This window comes from Telopea speciosissima, chromosome 10 (genome assembly GCF_018873765.1).
Source record: "Telopea speciosissima isolate NSW1024214 ecotype Mountain lineage chromosome 10, Tspe_v1, whole genome shotgun sequence".
In the NCBI taxonomy this organism is placed as follows: Eukaryota; Viridiplantae; Streptophyta; class Magnoliopsida; order Proteales; family Proteaceae; genus Telopea; species Telopea speciosissima.
Window position 1 is genome coordinate 61,562,618 of NC_057925.1, and position 20,747 is coordinate 61,583,364.

Consider the following 20,747-nt stretch of genomic DNA (forward strand, 5'->3'; position numbering starts at 1 on the left):
ATTTAGTGAGACCGTCATCAGTTCCTCGCAAGTGGGTTTGCTTAATGTGATCATGTCCATATATAACAACAATAACATACTCATCCTTATCCCAACTTAATGGGGCTGGCTATATGGATCAAAACAAAACAAAATAGGGAAAGATGGGACAAAGAGGGATGGAAAAAAAATATGAGAAAATAAAAATCGAAAATGACAAATAAAAGAAAAAGAATAAAAGGAATAATGAAAAATTAAAATAAGAGAAAAGAGACACACCCTAGCAAGTTAGGAGGATCTCAACTATGGGGTCTGGTACATGGATCCTTGCTATTTAATTGGCTCTATTCGCGGTCATACTTGATACAAGACCTAAACAATGCGAGTGTTTCCTAACAATTTCTCCTATGGTCATTTTAGGTCGGTCTATAGCTCTTTTAGTTCATTCAGTTGAGAACTTGAGATCATATCTCTCCTCCTTACTGAGGTGTCCCTAGATGAAATTATTTACACTATCAACACTGGTATCAGTCCGATATACAATAAAAACACCAATTTTTTGTTAAAAAAAGGATTTTTGTAACATATCGACAGATCTGTATCATTCAATTGAGATCATGTCTCTCCTCCTTATTGAGGCATTACTAAAAGGATTTATTTCACATTATCAACACTGGTATCGGTCCCTGGTGATACCGTATCAGGCCGATATAAAATCAAAACACCAATTTTTCATTTAAAAAAAAGATTTTTGTAACATATCGGCAGATCTGTATCAATCAGGTGTTAGTATCGGCCATGGCCAATACTCACACGAATCAGCTTATACAACCGAGCCAAAATTGATACCGAGACCACGGTCCCTAATAACGCAGGTGTGAGGTTCAATCCCGATCTAACGGTCCTTTGTGTCACCCCTTTGTGAGGGTCCACCACATAATCTCTATCCGAATCCGAATCCACAACGAATTAACTCAACCATTAACTAGATATTAGCTGAAGTCACTTATGGACCGGACTCGGAGCGGAATTTAATCCAGTTAATAAATTCCAAAAATTCCGCTTTCCCGCCCACCACTCCCCCCCACCTGCAAGACTATCGACTCCGCTACTATTTATTGAGCTCTCTCTTACAGAAACTCTTTCACGACTCTCTCTCTGCTGCGCCTCCTAGCATCTCTCTCTGCAAATCCCTAATCTCTGTCGTCGGACTAAATGTCGTCGATCGGAATGCGGCGGGCTAGGTCGAAGACTAAGACAGCACCGGTGAAGCCCACGGTGGATGAAACTTGTGACGATTCAGAGAATAGTCCAATCGATATGGAGCTGTCAGATGACGAGAATTATGCAGAGAAGCAGAAGGCGCAGGAGGAGGAAGCGATCTCTTCCGGAGCTTCTCGTCCAGTAAAGAAAGCAAAGAAAGATGTGTCGAGTGGTGAAAGCCGCTTATACGGAAAACCTGTTCCAGAGACGGAAGCTCGAGATCTTTGGCCTCACAGATACAAAGATGCGGTTAGAGAAGACAATCTCATCGCATACTTATTTTTTTTTGTATATTTTCCCTATTTCACATTTTCTTCTGCGACTTAGAAGATTCTGACTTAGCTTGGTTACTTTTTCTTTATTAGTTTTTTTTTTTTTTTCATTGCTTACCTTTATTCCCGACCTTTGTTTTCCTCAGAAGAACCAAAAAGGGAAGAAGGGCGGTGGATCAAGACCTTCTACAAGGTCAAGCCATGATTATAGTTGATTTATGTTCTATTATATTTTTCTACCCATTCTCTATCCTTTTTTTTTCTCCATTTCTCTGTTTTAATGTTCTCAACATACATGAGTACTTAATCTGATTTTATTTCATTATTCGATTGTCTCAGTAACGACAAGGAAGAAGAGGTTCTAGTTGTACGATGTCATTACAGGCAGGCCGAGGTCGATGGAATCATGTACAACCTCAACGACGATGCATATATTAAAGTGAGTTAGCCCACCAATCTTAAGTGGCTTTAAAACAGCGTTGTCCCCTTGTTAGGATTTCGCAACAATAAATCACAAACCTATTCCTCACTAGAGTTTCACTTGACTGAGAAATAGTCTAATATTCTATCCCTATAGTATTTATGCAAGAGGTGCGCCCAGTTAAAAGAGATAGTCCCCGAACAGGGCATGAATAAATGGACTTGTTTGGATTGTTTTATATAGAACTTCTGATCCAAGAGTCATTCTAGTGTTGTTTCTGTTCCGTCCGTCCTACGTCAAACTTGCATTAACAAGAAGATTTGTTGGTTTGTGTTTCTCTGGTATCCTCAATTTAGGGCGATGACGAAGGGCCTGATTACATTGGTAGAATTGTTGAATTGTTTGAAACTGAAGACAGAAAACCATATTTTACCGCCCAATGGTTTTTCAAAGCCGAAGATACTGTAAGTCTAAAATTTTAATTTGCCAAGTTTGATATACATAGATTTTTCTGTTTAACAAGTTTGTGATATTCTGAATGGTTTTTAGGTCATCAATGATCATGCCAGTCTAATTGACAATAAGCGGGTTTTCTATTCTGAAATGAGGGACGACAACCCACTTGACTGTATTGTTTCTAAGCTAAGAATTGTACAAGTTAGTCCAGATGTATGGCTCTTGTCTATTATAATTTATTTATGCTTTCCTGTTTTTTTTTTTTTTTGGAATCATTCAGCGCACAAATTTATTCTGTAATCATGCTAATTGTACTTGGGTAAACAGATAACGATGGGGAAAATAGAGAGAACCTTGCCTCCCTGTGACTTTTATTATGATATGTCGTACTCGATGGCTTATTCAACATTTGCAAACATATCCACAGGCATGCTCTACTCCTGATGAACTAGTAGATTATCACAACCTATGTTTTACTTGTTTGTATATCCAATTTGTGAGTGAATGCGCATGAGGTGCTTCTGTTCTCACCAGACAAATTTGACTTCATGCAGAAAATTCAAAAGCCAGTACTGAAACATCGTCAACAATTTCTACCGATACCAGTTTAGATGGTACAACAGATGAATGCAAGTCTGATGCTGAGATGACATTACTAGATTTATATTCTGGCTGTGGTGCCATGTCAACTGGTTTATGCCTTGGTGCTAACTTGTCAGGAGTAAACCTTGTTACTGTAAGTTGCTTCCACTTATTTCGTTTGAGTTTTAACTGTATGTTTATTTATTTTTATCTTTTGGATTGTCTAATTTGACGTCTCTACAGGTGTATTTACTATTTAGAACTTGTCACCTTTTAATTGCCCTTGTCTTATTCCCAAAAGCTTTTAAAGCAGAGGTATAAAATATGTAAAAGTGACGTGTCATTATCTCATTATAAAAAGTGTTATTGTTATACACATTTTGAGTACACACGTGAAATGATAGTTTTTACCCTCATTGAAAAAATTGTCTCATACTAGAAGTGTAAAAAAAAAGTAAGCTTACACATTACACACCTTAAGGGGTGTCAATAAGAAAATCCCATTATCTTTCTATATCATTCTATTCTATGTTACTCGGGTTCGTCAGGAATCTTACCTTTGTCTGACACATTGCTTTTATTTATTTGCAAATGCACATGGTTTTGAACTAGCAGAAATGGGCCGTTGATTTTAATGAATTTGCTTGTGAAAGCCTGAAGTTGAACCACCCTGAAACTGAGGTACAATTTTGCTGCTGCGCTGTCCTTATCTTTCTGCATTTGTGTCAACAAGCATACCCATCATGGAGATTGGTATGTCTAAATTGTTTAGTTTTCAGGTGCGGAATGAAACTGCAAAAGACTTTTTGGAATTGCTGAAGGAATGGGAAAAGCTATGCAAGAACTTCTCTTTGTTTGGAAAAGAAAAAGTACCAATTTCCAAAGATGATGAAGATGAAGTTGAAGATGAAGACGAAGATGAAGAAGATACGTCCACGAATCATGAAGAAGACTTTGAAGTGGGAAGGTTGCTTGGCATTTGCTTTGGTGACCCAAATAAAATCAAGAAACGTGGATTATATTTCAGGGTATATGCTTTTGATCCAACTGAATTTGATTTTGCATAACTCTAATTTATTATGGTGTATTGCTTATTTCTGTTTGTGTCTATAACTAGAGCTTTTATGTTCTTTTCTTGCTTCTTTTCCCTACATGTACGAAAATTTGGGGCCTTAATCTTCAAACAAATTAAGCATTATTGAATTACATTCGTCGTTTACCAAAAAAAAAAGAAAAGAATTACATTCGTCATAAATGTTTGACATGATGATCAGAATTTTGGATCCCACATTTATGGGTCCCACTGAAGTGATAGATGGGCCCCTCAAGCATTACAAAATTATGATTTTTCTCTTAATATTACCCCCATTGTATGGGCTATACATATTAAATGCTCAATATTTCTTCTTGCTTGATTTTGAGAATCTTGTGGATCTAGTTTATAATGGATCTTGCCCTTCCTAGACATATTAACCACACTTGGAATCTTGTACAAATTCCCTTTGAGTGATAGTAGTTACATGAGCAAGAAACTTATTTGGCAATGAAAAATATTTTGTTAAAGAATACAAACAAATGCAAATAAGTGATAAATAAGGATGGTATGGTTGTTTGGGAATGATTATATCCACAATATTTGTATAGGAATTTGATAACTCATCCACTTCTATAAACTCATCTCATCTCCTTGATGGTATTAACTCTTAATTTCTAGGAAATCGAGTAAGAAAAATGAAGATAAGCCTATTTTGGACTTGAAGAATGTTGGATCTTAATTATTTAAATTTTGATTTTGCTATGGCCCAATACATTTCTGTAGATTTTACTTAATTGCATGGTTGACGTTTTAAAGGCCTAATTTTAGCATTTTTTTTTTTGTATCTGTTGTATTATTATCTTTTTAAAACGATTATAATATTTTAGAGAAGTTACAACAATTTGTACTTGAGTCTAATGGAACACTTGTGTCACATATGTACCTTTTTTTTTTTTTTTTTTGAAAAATGGGTATTAAAAAATATTCCCTTTTTTCAATGCACAAATTGTATGTAAGTCATGTATGATTTTGTTTTACTGTAAGTTTTTTTTGTGTTATTTATGCATTTAATATTCAAATCTCATTGAGAATAGTCCTTAATTTTGATACTTCCCTTTTTTGGTAAAGAAATGCTCTAAATCTCCTTAAATTGTTTCAAATCCCTTTGAATATGGAGAAAATTGTGCTATTATTTCACTATAAGGTCAAATTTTGTGTTGAATTTTTTTTCTTCCCATATTTGGCTAAAAAGTTTATAGTAGGGTTTTTTCGTTTTTATGTGAATTCCTTATTTGATTTATAAGAAGCAAACTCTTTTAAAAATAGTCAAAACATGATATTTTTTCTATAAGCAATGTAGTCTTTTAGTCATTTTTAACGGATTTAGTCTAAAAGTTTGAAAAATTTCTTGAAGTTTACCCTCGCTTTGTGTGAAATATTGAATTTTTAGCACTGGTCAGAAAATGTTATTTCATGGTTTTGAAAAACCAATTTTACGGGGCTGTGATTTTTAAAGTGGGGTATTGAGCTTGCCATCAAAGTAGATAACTGGATGCGACTTATTGAAGTATAGATTAGATTCTTGGACTGCCTTGAAGAATGAGGATTAAAATCAGTGAGTATGAAATCATAATGGCAAGATAGCAAACCAAAAGATTGTGGCTTGGCCCCATGGTTTTGAGGTTTGATTGTGGGTTAACGGATTCTGTATTCATTACCAATATTGCTGTTGCTGGAGTATTACTAATTATTTTTTGGGAAAAAGTTCTCTGCCCGGGAGTGTGGTCTACGTCAGCACTCCCATGAGTCTATCTCTCTCCTCTTTATGTGAAAAGACCTCTGCCCCCTTGTTTTAAGGAGGAGAGAGATAGACACATGGGAGTGCTGGCGTAGGCCACACTCCCGTACAGAAAACTGCTTCCCTTATTTTTTTTAGGTGTTAGATCTATCAAGTTGTTAGTAGAAATAATATTTTTTGTTCCGTCTGGGGGAGACAAATTCAATTAACAGATATTGATGTTGTCGCTTAACCATTATGAATGATAAGGACGTGTGTGATATTCAGCGCTTTCTCATTAATACTCAGAGCATTATGTATCATTGACCCTATTATAGTCTACAATTGCCAAACATAATGGAAATTAAAACTCTAAATGCGGACAACCTTTGCAAGCAGGGAGTATACTTAAGACAGAAAATAAAACGTCTTTGATTATTAGTACCTAATAAATGTTCATACCAATATCTACCTTTGTCACCCAAAATTTTAATTCAAGTTATTTAATTTAAAGGGAAGAGAATGCTGGCAGCCTGCACAGCGTACGCTAGTGCTTCTTTGAAATTATAAATCTGTCCCCTATTGTGGGAGGAGAGGATAGATACAGGGAAACACTAGCATACACACTATACAGCCGGACAGGGAACTCAATCTTTAATTTAAATTCATCAAGTGTTGGTGCATATAAAACTCCGCTACTCACAAATTCATAAAAATGGCCGTACCCAGTGCACAAGGCTCCTGCGTTTAGCAGGGTCTGGGGAGGGTCAAATGTACACAACCTTACCCCTATCTCCAGCACTTGAACCCGTGACCAAGCGTTCAGCAAGTGAGCACTTGACCAACGCACCAAGCATGACCTTCACTACTCAGAAATTCATAGAAAGAGAATTTGTCTTTAACTTAAAACTTATAATTGATGAACTTTCAGAGATGCTTTTGGCTAGGATTAGGATATCTAATGTTTTAGTTTGCCTTTTCTTTATGCTTTTGTGTTACCTTTTGGGTTAAACAACTATGGTACATCAACTTCCATTTCATCATCATCTATTTTTTTGTGCTTGGATTTAACTTAGGTTCGATGGAAGGGCTATGGACCAAGTGAGGACACATGGGAGCCTATTGAAGGGCTTAGGTAAGCTACTTGTTTTGGATTTGTTATGCTGTTTATTTCTTTCAAATCTCTTTGCATTTTTTTTTCTTTCTTGAACTTGAGATATATTAACATGCTATCGTTATATTTGTTTGCAGCAATTGCCAAGAACGAATAAAAGACTTTGTGACTAATGGTGTCAAATCAAAAATCTTACCGCTTCCTGTAAGTTTGTTTTAGGCTGTTAATATATTATTAATGTAATTTTGCTTTGTCTAGTCTTTTGTTTGAATTGTTATATAATGGCACATCTTTCTTTGGTTTATAAATGAGCCCTTGTTTTCTCTTATTTGTTTTTGTTTATCATTTTTATTTTGTTTTGTTATTTAGGGTGATGTTGATGTCATATGTGGAGGGCCTCCTTGCCAAGGCATTAGTGGGTTTAATCGTTTTAGAAACAAGGATAATCCTTTGGCGGACTCCAAAAACCACCAATTGGTTATATTTATGGACATTGTCAACTTTTTGGAACCCAAGTTTGTTTTGATGGAAAATGTAGTTGACATTTTGAAGTTTGCTGGTGGTTTTCTTGGAAAATATGCCGTTGGTCGTCTTGTTGCTATGAATTATCAGGCAAGGTTGGGAATGATGGTAGCTGGCTGCTATGGGCTTCCTCAGTTCCGCATGCGTGTATTCTTATGGGGTGCTCGTCGTAGTGAGGCAAGTAGTTATAATTATGTGAATGAATTATGTAAGGATATTTTTTTTTATTTGTTAGGTTTATTCTTGCAGAAGTTGCCTCAATACCCATTGCCAACCCATGAAGTTGTTGTTAGAGGAAACTGCCCAACCAATTTTGAGGTGCGAGGCTTTACATAGTTAATGTTTCAATTTTCCATATCTAGTTTTTTGTTTCTGAAGTTTTTTTGTTCTCAATACAGCAAAATGTTGTTGCATATGATGAGCAAAACCCTTGCAAACTAGAAAAAGCACTTCATCTAGAGGATGCCATTTCTGACCTTCCCTCAGTGAGATTGTCTTTCTTTTTTTTTTTAAAATATTGTGCTTTATAGTTTAAATAAATTGGTTTGATATTGTTTTGATAGCCTACATTGTTGATGTTGTCAGGTACCTAATGATGAAACTCGAGATGAAATGCCATATGGGAAGGCCCCTAAAACAGATTTTCAGCGCTACATAAGATTAAGTCGAAACGGTACGTTTATTAGTAATGGGCTTCTAACCGACAAGTAGGACTGTTGGTTACTATTTGTACAACAATATAGAATGTTCAATAACCACAATTATAGGGCTTGGATACCAGCAATTCAAGAGTAAGGCTACAACAGTAGTAATTTTTCCCCGAAGATAGCAGCAATCTGACTACAGGATTGACAATTAGAGCAGATGAAAAATAATTAGTAATTTGCTGGCAGGAATGGTAACTAAAGATAACACAGATGCTAGGGTAGAATACCCTCAACTGTGATCAAATGTGGGTCTTTGACGCAATAGGAGAACCTTAAACTATCACTGCCATCTGATAAGCAGATTGCAGATTACAAACCCAAACCAAAAATAGCAACTAGTTACTAGATAATAAATTTACTGCAATCCGCCAAACGAAGCGGCAAGGTTTAAAGTATCAATTTTTGGTATTGTATCATAAAGGTGATTTTAAAAGACATTGTATCATATTGAAGAAACGTAAGATGCTCTAAAGATACACATGGAAATGTTTAGAATACATGAAAATCACATTTTTGAAAGCATAAAACAATATAAGTAATATATAAAATGTATCATGTATAAAGAGGAGATCAAAGTACGATGAGACAAGTGCATTCAATTGATTATGTATGAAGGGTGAAGTTTCTTAATTGTACTAATAAAAAAAATGTCATTTCCAGTTTGGGGAATATTTAGGGTTTATACACACTTCATTGCAAAAAAAATAAATCCTAGTTTGATGCAGTTGGGATTGCCCTCAGCTGATACCGATCCAATCCAGGTGATTCCGTCGATCTGAGACCGATTCCTTGGACCATGGACTAGATGTGGCTGAGACTAGTATCAAAGGAGGGATCCAATTGGGAGACTTTGGTCTCAAAACACCAAGCAAAGCTGTCAGCCAGACCAGGAGTTAGGAGTGTTTGAAGCTTGCCACAGTAGAAATCCAACAGGCAATGCTGAAGGTATGACAGTGGCCTTCAAGTTGTTAAACAGTATTAAACAACAACAAGAATAGCGTTGAATGGATGAACTGATTCTTACCTTATTAGGCTCTTATAGTGGTATTGAAAATAGAAATTAGGAGAGAAGTGGAGAAGAAAGAGGATATGAACAAGTCCTCTCAGCTATGTCCTTGGTTAGTCTCTCACTATTCATTAACCGCAAAGGAATCTTACCTCTCAGCTGCATCCCACACCAAACCATGGCTCAAAAATCCAAGCTTTATTTATGTACTCAAAATCGTGGGTGTAGGCACACTGCCTTTATAATCAAGGTTTGAAAACTCGTTTCATTTCACTGTTTCTGTCAGACTGAGAGGAGCGAAATACTGAAATTTTGGCAAATTTTCGCCGAAACAATGTATTTTGTTCATGAGTTGTGCTTGCCATTTCCTCGGGGGGGGGGGAGCTGAAATAGACAGTACGTTTTATAGATTGTAATAAGCGAAATATCGGAACAAAATGGTCAAAATGATCGAAATTTCGGTGAAACAGTTTAATTTTTAGACCAAAATAAGCAAAATATCAAAATGATTGGAATTCCGGTGAAATAGTGCTTATTTCATTTTGCATCCTATTTCGTCTCGGGCATGTTGGATCTACTGAAATATTCGAAAATTAGGCGAGTTTTTGATATATGTTTATAATTATAGATTCTTGTAGCACTCTTACAAAAAATAGGAAGTAAATTAAAAGAGGCACACACATGTAGTTGGATGTCTTGTACAATAAGAAAAATAAAAAAAAGATAGTCCAAGATCTAAGTAGTATTTACTTAGAACTGAAAATAGAAACTACTTAAAACCACCCCACAATTCTAGTTTTTATTGACCAGTCAACACCCAGACCATGGGCTTGGTTTGGTCTGAACCAAGGGTCCAGTTGAAGAGTCATGGTCTGTTTCTTCATAGGCCTGCAATGCAGCTATTGTGCTTGCTCTAATGCTTGTACAATAATTCGTCTTCTGTTCTAATTATTTTTTCCCCGGTTTATTTTTATTTTTCTAAAAGGTTGTTTTGTTAGATAAACAAAAGTTGCTGTTACTCTTTATGTAATTGTAATTGTATTGTGAGTGCTGTGAGATGGGGCTGTAGATTGATGAGTGGCAATATTGGGATGGTAGAGTTAGAAATGCATTTAAAGCAAGTTGATATTGTCAACAAAGAATTCCTCAACGAATAAAAGCTGCTTGTTCCAATGGGAGTAATAAAGTGAAATCTTAGTACCACTAATATAAACAGAGCTGACTCCTAATAGGGATGAAATAATTATTATCTCAATTCGACCAGGGAAAGGAGTATTCAAATCTAATTTATCTAATTTATAATGAAAAAGAAATAGGAGAAACATTAGAAAAGAAAATACTACTAGTTCCAGATTTTGAAATTGCAGGATGATTGGGTTACCAGTGTTGGACAGTGCTCATCCACTGAAAATAGATGTAGACCTATCATCTCAGTATTTAAGATAATAACGATTCCAAACAGATTCTTGCATTCCAAGTCTGGTTTCCAGAGTTAAGTGCTCATTCAGTAAACATAGATACACCAATCATTTCAGCATACAAAATAATAATGTGAGGTGCAGGGTGCCACAGTCGAAACTGAGGGTAAATCCCAATACTGACTAAAAACAATTGTAGATGAGTAGGTACTGGAAGCAACCATGGTTTTGGTTCTCTTTCAAAATCAACTATTTTGGGGATGTGGATATGTTTTCTATTATTAGATTAATAGCCATTGGTCATTCACTGAAGTTTTTTTTTCTTTTTTGCCATTTGTTCTCACTTTTTTTTGGGGGGGATAAATGCCATTTGTTCTCATGAGGTGGCATACATGTTGAGTTGAGAGCAGTTCAATTTATTTTGTGTGGCTATGTTCTGACTATAGTTTGGTTACAGAGTTGATGGGTGCTGCTAGTACTGGCCAAGAGGCACCAAGCACATTGCAAAAGGCCTTGCTATTTGATCATCGTCCTTTAAAATTGAATGATGATGATTATCAACGGGTTTGCCATATTCCAAAGCATAAGGTTTATTTTAATAGCTGAGACATATTCATGTGCTTTTTTCTCTACGAATCATTGTAGATTTTGATCTACTTTTTTGGCAATTAAATGCTTTTACTGGTCTCAGGGTGCAAATTTTAGGGATCTTCCTGGTGTGTTGGTTCGTCCGGATAAGAAAGTTGAGTGGGACCCATCTGTTGAAAGGGTGTATCTACCTTCAGGAAAGCCATTGGTAATAGTCACTTCCAGTTCTGCTGTCAGCTTCTTGGTTTTTTTTTTTTTTTTTTTTTTTTCTTTTCTTTTCCTCTTGATACCTTAACAATAAATGTACTGTAGGTACCTGATTATGCAATGACTTTTGTGAGTGGCTCATCATCTAAGTAAGAGTTGTTTTTTCTTTTTGTAAAATATTTTTCATGTTTTAAAATTCCTTGTAGTCTTTTGATATTGGTTAAATATTATCTAGGCCATTTGGTCGATTGTGGTGGGATGAAATTGTGTCAACAGTTGTCACGAGGGCCGAACCACACAATCAGGTCATCTTCTTGTTCTACACATTCTGTTTCTGATGCAGTTGTTGTGTCCTACTATTCCTTTCCATGATTTATCTATTTATAGCTGTATTATTGGCATGCGATTGACTTTCACTTTGGATTTTTAAGCAGGTATTGTTGCACCCACAGCAAGACAGAGTGCTAACAATTCGTGAAAATGCACGTCTGCAAGGGTTCCCAGACTACCACAAGCTTTGTGGACCTATCAAAGAAAGGTAACATTGTCAGAGGTTTATATGACTGGCTTACAATTCAACCATGTCGATCCCTATTGCCACCAAGAGAAAGGAACCTCTTAGTTTTCTATGATATTTAGTTGGTCCTTATTGGATACTTAGTTTCTTTTGAGAGTTGATATAAGTTTAAGCTTTATTTTATCAATGATAGCTTGATAGGAGTTCGATTTTGTGAGGCTTATTTAGTCCATGTTAGTGGCTCAGACTATATAAAGTTTTGTAGAGTGGCCAATAAAAGATCGTATGTTGTACAATCAATTTATTTTCTTCAAGCTATATGTATATATAGCAAGTTAGTAAATGCATAGCAAAATTAGTTATACTTTGGTTGGATTTTAGAATGATTGGGTTGTATGTTAAAAGACCCAGGTGGGTTCATAATGGTGGCGGCATAAAAACCCTGACCCTATTTAAGGATTTTGGGCTAAATTGAGGGTGAGGAAAATAGGATAGACTAGGCGGTAGAGCTGTTAGGGCAGCAGGATCAGGTCTGGAACAAGGTTTCAAGTTTCAGTTAAATTTCGTAAATATCACTGAAATATTATAGAATCTGAAATGAAACCTTAGTCAAAATGAAGAGAATAATACCATAAACGAAATGACCGAAACATTGTAACTTTTTGGCTGTTTTGGCGAAACGTTACATAGCTGCAATATAAATTCTAAACTTTGACAAAAATTTTGACGAATTTTGTTCCAAGAGTTACTGGGAGTTGTTGAAATCTTAAATGTTGGCCAAAACCATTTGTTTTACTTTTGTATCATATTTTTTTGGTCAATCTGAAGGTTGCACTTAAAGATTTGAACAAGATTCGGGTAAACTTTTTCAAAATTTGAAGACGAAGGTAAACCCCCAAATAACTTCAATTTTCGCCCCAAATTTCTTGCGTGTAGAGCATGGAAAAACATGTCGGTCGAAACAATATCCTTGGTTTTGATCAGGTTTCGATTGAATCAGTCTATATTTCACAAGTTTCGACTTGAACACCTATATTCACTAATCCTCATCGAAACTTGAGAAAACCTGGCTCAAAACCAGGACATGCACTTATTTATGCCAAATACCCCATATTTGAATTCAATAAAAGTAGTGATGCAGCTCCAAGAAGGAAGAAGAAGAAGAAGAGGCCCTGAACTTAGGGTTTGAATAGGGAGCCGTAGGTTAGGAATTATATTTTTCCATACTAAGTTTATTTTTCTGTTTTTAGATTGAACCGGGTTAGAATTGGTTGCATCCAATTGGTTCAATTGGTCCAATTTAAGTGAAGTGTTCCTATTGGTCAATAGGTCCTTATATCCTATTGGTTAACATGGGATCTACTTTAAATTAGTTAATTTTAAGTTAGATTCTCTTATTTTAAGTTAGTAGGGGTAGTTAGGACATTTAACTGTGTTAAATTATAAATTTGATTGTAATTAGATCCCTTCCACGATTTTAAGTGAGGAGGAAGTTAGATTTATGTTAGGAATTGGCCTTTGGCCCTCTTTTATAAATAAAGCAAACCGTGGGAGGCTCCCCCACAGAATTTGAATTTAAAAACACAGATTTCGTGGCTGCTATTGCTGCTGTTCCTTGCTCCCCTGTGAGTGTGTGCATCCTTGTGGACTTCAAGGTGGAAGGATGGGTGGATTCCTGCGACTCCATACGCTGTGACGGCTGGGAGGATCTCTCTCTGAAGGTGGTTTCATCCTTCATCCCTCAAGCTGCTGCTGGTGGAATCCTGTGGTAAGTTGAGTGTAATTTCTGTTTTATCTTTCCTTCTCCTTCCCCATTTAATCCTTTAATGTTCTGTTTTAATTGCATAAACCTTAGTACTCTAATTTCTGTCCAGCCATATCCTATCATCAAAATCCCTTCAAAATTCAGACATAGCATCCTTATCCCAACCCTTTCACTCGATCCAGCTTTGGGCTTGATCAGATCTGTTCAAACCCTAAAATCCCCCAACTCCATTAAACCCCAAAACCCTAAAATTCCAGATTCAGCACTTCTAACCATCAAGACCCTCTCATATTTGGATCGAACCTTCCCTTCCTTGTTTGGTAAACTCGATCCCAAGCCCAGCCCCCAGATCCCACTTTAAACCCTAATTTCAATAGTTTTCCTAATTTCTAAAACCCGAAACCCTAACCCTAATTCTGCAGGAATTTTAAATTGAACCAAATCTTATTTTTTTTATATCATAAGTCCCCTAGACCTATTGATCATTACCCTATATTACTTTCATCCATAACCCTAGCCTAAACCCTAGATTTGCCCAAAACAGCCCCAAACAGTAGACTTGATCGGAACCTGATTTCACTTGGCTCCTAGTAGGATTATCTCCTATTCTAAGACTACATTAAGTAGTTAAAATATCAAATTCCAAAAGGATAATTAGTCAACCGCCCACTTCAAGAACAAAAATTGGATTTTTCGACGGAAGATACAATTTTCAACTTTTAAATGCTAGGGGTTTTTTCAAATTTAAAAGTTCCATAAATCTTAATATGGTAAAATATTGCTAAAAACCAAAAGTGCGGTAAAATATTCATTTATTTGATATTTAAAAAAAATATTTTCATTAGAGTGACTTTAAACGGCATTTGTGCACACCAAATGAGGTTTGACCGAAACATAACACTTCATTATAAATCAGACTTAAGCAATTTTGGATTTGTTTGAAAGTTTTCCAACAAAGCTTGGAACCCGTTCTTCTAACACAACTCTGTCTTCTACTTTAGGTACCTCTTTCTGGTTTATTGATTCTGGTGCTTCTAATCACATGACATTTAATCTTGCTATTTTCTCGGATTTTATTCCCATAACACACACTCACACACACACACTCCTTCAATACATACTGCTTATGGCAATGTTTTGAATGTCAATCATCTTGGTAACATTCAAGCATTTGCTAGCATATCTATTCCCTTTGTTCATCTTGTTCTTAAGCTGTCTATAAATCTCCTCTCTGTTGGTCAATTATGTGACCTTGGCTATTAGGTTATGTTCTCTTCTTTTGGTTGTGTTGTGCATGATCTGTCAACTGAACCACAGTGAGAACATGCTATAACGTGGGGCTTTTTTTGAACTTCAAATATTGCATGTTCCTCAAACTATACATCAAGTCATTTCCACCACCTCTCTATCTTCTACCTTTCGCATTCTCGTTTGGATCATGTTTCCCAATTTTGACTTCAACATATCATTTCTACTGGAAATCTTGGGTTTGTCATCTTTGAAAAACTAAACTATGTAGGGCTTGCTAATCATTCATTCTTGCCATTCACTCGTAATACTATATCTTCTGCTCTTTGGATCTCATACATTTTAATACTTGGGCTCCTGCTCTAGAAGCAATTATGGGGTGGTTCTCTTTACTATGTCATTTTTGTGGAAGATTACTTGAGGTATACATGGATATATTTATTGACCTACTGTTTTGAATATTTATGTCTACTAACAAAATTTCCAATGGTTAAAACTTAGTTTTGCAAAAATATTGGGTTTTTAGATTAGATTCAAGGGGGGGGGGGGGGATAACTCCAAAACAATCACAAGGATTTACTCCTAAGTCATGGCACCTTAGCCCAACTCTCTTGTCTTGAAACACCGAAACACTCTAACAAAATGGTGTTGCCGAGCGTAAACATTATTGAAACTACTTGTGCATTACTCTTGTCATTCGTTGTTCCAAAAAAGATTTTTTCTGGGGTGGGGGGTGGGTGGGTTATGTCATCAATAGGATTTCTTCGTCTGAAACTAACAGTCTATCTCCTTTTGAATGATTATTTGGTGTTGTTCTTGGCTACTTTGAACTTCATATTTTTGGGTTTACTTGTTTTGTCCTTCCACAATGTGAATATGACACTCTCTGCTCTACACGAAGGTCATCAATGCTATGATCCCATTGCTAAGAAGTTACATATTTCTTGTCTTGTTGTCTTTTGGGAAGATAAACCATTTTACACTCTTCCTAAGTATCCTTATGATTCCTCATCTGCTAGAGAGCTCATTTGACATTTTTTCTGATGAAAGTCCCCCCTCTCTCCTTTATCCCTACCCCTAATCCTATTGATCCTAGTCATCACATTCTTGTATGACCCCATGAGCATGCTCCAATTGAAGTCTCACTTGATCCCCCATATGAGTCGGTCCCCACTGAGAATGTTCCAATGGCAGACTTCATGGTTTTCACTGAGAATGCTGAGTCTACTTCTGGTTTCTCTTGATGTTATCCAGTGCGAACAAGAGAAAAGTTAGCTAAACTTCATGATTTTCATTGTTATATTTTTTTGCTATCTGTGCACTTTATGAACCCACATCATTCAGAGAAGCCTCTTCCCACCCTTTATGGCAACAAGCCATGTCAGATGAACTAGCCGCCTTGCATAAACAACACACATGGGACTTAGTACCCAATATCGCTTGGGAAAAGGGCTAAGAAGCAAATGAGTGCAAAAGGTAAAGACCAAAAAAGATGGAACTGTTGAACGGTACAAAGCCAAATTAGTTGCCAAGGGTTACAATAAAGAATATGGTATTGATTATGAAAAACTTTGCTCCAGTTGCGAGAATGACTACTGTTTGATTATTGATTGCCATAGCATTTGTTTGCAATTGGTTTTTTCATCAAATGGATGTTAAAAATGCTTTACTCAATGGTGATCTTCAAGAAATCCACATAGAACCTCCTCTATCGTATTCGTGGAGCACTTTATGGTCTTAAACAAGCTCCACCGGCATGGTTTGCAAAATTCAGCTATACGATTCTCACTCTTAATTTTTCCTTAAGCTTAAATGATTCCGCATTCTTCCTTTGACAAATGAGTAAAGACATTGTTTTAATACTTATGTATGTCGATGACATGATTATCACTGGTGATGATTTTGAGGGTATTCAAACTCTTAAAAACATTTCTTCTTCAAGAAGTTGAGATAAAGATCAAGGTTATCTCAGATATTTGTTGGGGATTGAAGTTCATCATCAGTTGGTTATGCTCTGTCTCAAGCTAAGTATGCCTCTGATTTCCTCTCTAAAGTTGGACTTTCTGATAGTAAGACTGTTGAGACTCCTCTAGAACACAATGTCAAACTTCGTCCCACTAATGGAGAACCTCACTAGAATCTTGAACTTTATTACACATCGATGGGAAGCCTAGTCTATCTCACAATCACTCGGCCTGATATCATTTATGTTCATGTAGTCAGTCAATTTATGGTTGCTCCTTGGTTTGTTTATTATACTGTTGTGCTTTGCATTCTTCGATACATAGAAGGCACCTTATTTCAAGAAGTCCTTCAGGCCTCTTCATCTCTTGAGCTTAGCGCAAATTCTGATGTTGATTGGGTTGGTGATGTTACTGATCGTTGCTCAACTATATGTTTTTGTATATTTTTGGGTGATTCTCTCATCTCATGGCATAGCAAAATGCAATCCCTTGTATCATGCACTTGCCAACATCACATCTAAGATTATCTAGCAAAGAGGACTCTTTCGTGACATGGGTATCCCCTTGATTGCTTCAACTCCACTTTTTTGTGACAATAAAAATGCCATCCAGACGAGTCACAATGAAGTCTTTCATCAAAGAGCAAAGCATGTCAAAATTGATTGTCATTTTGTTTGTTAACGCACAATCCATCTGCCACACGTATCCTCTACATATCAACTTGCTGATGTTCTTAGCAAGACTCACCTTTGATTCTTGCATCCAAACTTCAAATGGTTTCTCATTCACCATCTTGAGTTTGAACAGGGGGGTGTTATGGTATATAGTAGGTGCTGATGCACAGGCCAAATTTGACAATTTGCATAGTATTATTTTATTGATTACTGCTTTTGTACATGACAACACTCTTGTATGTATAACCTATCAGTCATGAATGAAAAATCAAGCAGAGTTTCACAAGTTCACACATCCAAACATTGTTTGAATCCTAGTTACAAAATCCTGAATTCTTATCCTGGATTGAGAATCTTGGATTGCATACCAAGTACCCCCCTCAGTTCTAATTCCCAGGCTAGAGGCAAACCAACATTGGTTCTGAGATATCGCAGGAGAAGATGCTGTATCATAGAGATTGAAGTAGTACATTCTTAACCTTACTGTTTCTATTGTATACCTTATACTTATTGCTTGTGCCATTTCACGAAGGAATTGTTGCCCGTTTGTCTTTGCTCTTTCCTTTACGTGGTGACTATTCAGTTTTTTGGTGTGACTTTATTGTGCTAGTGTCGAACTATAATTCTTACAGGTTCTTATTTCAAATTTAATTCAGATATAAACAAGTAGGGAATGCTGTTGCTGTCCCAGTTGCTCGGGCTTTAGGGTATGCATTGGGCCTAGCATACCAAGGAAACACAGATGAACGACCCACACTCACCCTACCACCCAAATTTCCAAACCTTCTTCAGCGGGTGTCATCATCAATTGAAATTAATGACTCTAATTGTTCAAGTAAGGATGAATAATTTTAAAGATGGGCCCTTCTTTGTGAACTTGTTCTTTATCAAAACTATATTCTCAATTTTTTTTTGGTATTTATAGATTCAACTTTATGAAACTGCAAGTACAAATAATATTCTTATTGCTGTTTTTGCTGTTTAACAACTGAATACTTTCTTCTATCCCTATCTCTGCAAACACACGCACACAATCACATAAAAAGAAGAAAGAAATAGAATAAATGCTTAACACTTTCTTATTCTTAGCCATGGCAAGTTTTGATTGGGTTACCAGAAACAAGGTGTTGGACTGGACATGTCTTGCATTGCTTGCCCTTTTACTGTATGTTTATTTTACCTGAAAAAAAGATTTTTGATTTGGATTTTTCAGTTGAACATTAGTCCCCCCCCCCCCCCTTTTTTTTTTTATGTGTAAATTGTATAGTTGGTATTTAGGTTTAAGCACTGATCAAGCCAACACTCAAATGCTTAGAAATTGATCTAGAGAAAATCGATTGCATACTTCAGTATCTACTCTGTAAAGGGAGACACTTGGGTGCCTTGGCAAAGCGTTTTGGCACTCATCAGTTAACATGCCCTCCTAATATGCAGGGATCAAGGTTGAGAATATCTGGTCCCTTGTGCAGAGATTTGTAGTGTTCTCATCATTCGGAATTGACAAAGTTGGAAAACAAGGAGTTTTCACCAAACATCCTTTGTTTAACTGGGAGTTGAGGAAACTAGGGACTTCAGTGTTTAGAAAGCAAGCCCCTCAAATTTGGAGCTCAAACTGTCAAACGATAAGACTTTGGAAAGGATAACCCTGCACAAACCACAATGATATAAGCTGGGATTTCAAAGGGCACAACTATTATGCACCTAATTCCCCACTGCTGCCAAGTATTGGGTCAACAGTTGAAATTGGGTAATTCGGGTGTCTTGTTTAGTTCAAACATTGACATGGCTAAGCACCATGAAGTGGCCAATTCTATGGGGGTTGAAAGTGGTACCTATCGATGTTTGGGATCCCCTCTTCTTATGCTATGTTAATGTTTATGATTTCCCTCCTTTATTTGTAATCTGTTCAACCAGCTTATTCGAAGGTTCTTGCGATAAAATGATTTACTGGATTAAATGGCAAAGTACTTGCAAAAGCATTAATAAAGTAGGACTAAATTTAGAGACTTTGAGTGACTTAACCTTGCACTCTTCGGAAATGTTAAAGGCTTATAGAGAATAAGGGAGTACTATGGGTTCAGATTTACAAGGATGCATGGATTCTCACTCTTGGCAAAGGAACATTAGAATTAGTGAAGTCACTGACCTCAGTCACCCCCACCCACTTTCTTCGAATACTGGAAGGGACCAAGATCCACGAGATCTGACCCTCCAATTGGACTGAAAGGGTTTTTGTCTTCCTATAGTGGGATTAATGATGACATTCACCATTCCAAAAGTCCAATTGTAACATCAAACCACCTTGAGGAAGTGAATCTCTTTTCACCTGGTGGCGGATGAAGAGATTTCTTTTTTTTTTTGTGTTCTCTTGGTAGGTGTTCCATTTTGCCTCTCTAACCTTGTATCCCTGTTGAGATGAGCTCTGTCATTCATAGAGCTGGGGGCCCACGTTTTGGTTTTTATTGTTTAATCTCTGACAAAATTGAAGTTCTATAAAATCCAACTTTTGCTGCAGTGTTGATTGTTGAGATTATATATTGCCCAGACTAAGGGTGTTAATCGGTTCGGTTTAGATTCAGCCGTTTAATTAAACGGTTTCAAATTTAAAACCATAACTGAACCATTTATAAAATGGTTTCACGGTTTTGATTTTAAATACTTCGGTAAACGATTTTTATTTGTTTTTGGCACATTTATGTACATTTAAGAGTGTTAAATGGTTCGGTTCAAATCGTTTAACTAAATAACCTCAATTTTGAAACCGTAGCCGAACCATTTATTAAATGGTTTCACGGTTTCGGTTTAAATGGTACGATTCGATTTTGGTAAACGGTTTCAATTTAATTTTGACACCCTTAGTCCAGAGTGACTTCTAATGGAACTCAAGAAATGTTTTGAAATGGTTTTATTGATATACTTGTTCTATTTTCAAATCGTTAGATTCTAGGAGGCTCAGCTGTCATATGTTCTTGGTTTAGCATTGGATGCCCTGCTAACCATTTTTGGTGTGTGTTTAGTTGGTTACTTGGGTTTTAGCCTTAGGCATCTAGAATTTTAGGCTACGTTTGGTATGCATTCTTAGTTTGCATTCTAGGTCGATTTTGCATTATCGAATAGTATAAATAGTTGTTTTTATCGTCTGCGAATGCAAAATCGACTTGGAATGCATACCAAACACAATGCTAGTTTATTCGTTGCATTCCAGATCAAATAGACAAGAATTCCAAATCA

At 36.3% G+C, this 20,747-nt stretch overlaps 1 protein-coding gene across 1 annotated transcript; it reads left to right on the forward strand.

The window, feature by feature from the left end:
- Positions 1-1,194: 1,194 nt before the first annotated feature.
- LOC122643858 (DNA (cytosine-5)-methyltransferase 1-like) lies at positions 1,195-18,396 on the forward strand. Its single transcript, XM_043837430.1, has 19 exons — positions 1,195-1,491; positions 2,292-2,399; positions 2,485-2,604; positions 2,719-2,818; positions 2,946-3,127; positions 3,589-3,654; positions 3,753-4,001; positions 6,863-6,921; positions 7,038-7,104; positions 7,270-7,599; positions 7,672-7,740; positions 7,821-7,907; positions 8,008-8,095; positions 11,011-11,141; positions 11,245-11,349; positions 11,454-11,497; positions 11,584-11,653; positions 11,783-11,886; positions 18,173-18,396. Exons 1-19 carry the CDS (start codon positions 1,195-1,197, stop codon positions 18,363-18,365), a joined length of 2,469 nt encoding a protein of 822 aa, XP_043693365.1. The 3' UTR covers positions 18,366-18,396.
- Positions 18,397-20,747: the final 2,351 nt, after the last annotated feature.

Coding starts and splice junctions, on each gene's coding strand:
- LOC122643858 (XM_043837430.1), top strand. CDS start 1,195: ATGTCGTCGATCGGAATGCGGCGGGCTAGGTCGAAGACTAAGACAGCA. Junction 2,819..2,945: donor ATTTGCAAACATATCCACAG/GCATGCTCTACT, acceptor GACTTCATGCAG/AAAATTCAAAAGCCAGTACT. Junction 7,741..7,820: donor ACTGCCCAACCAATTTTGAG/GTGCGAGGCTTT, acceptor TTCTCAATACAG/CAAAATGTTGTTGCATATGA.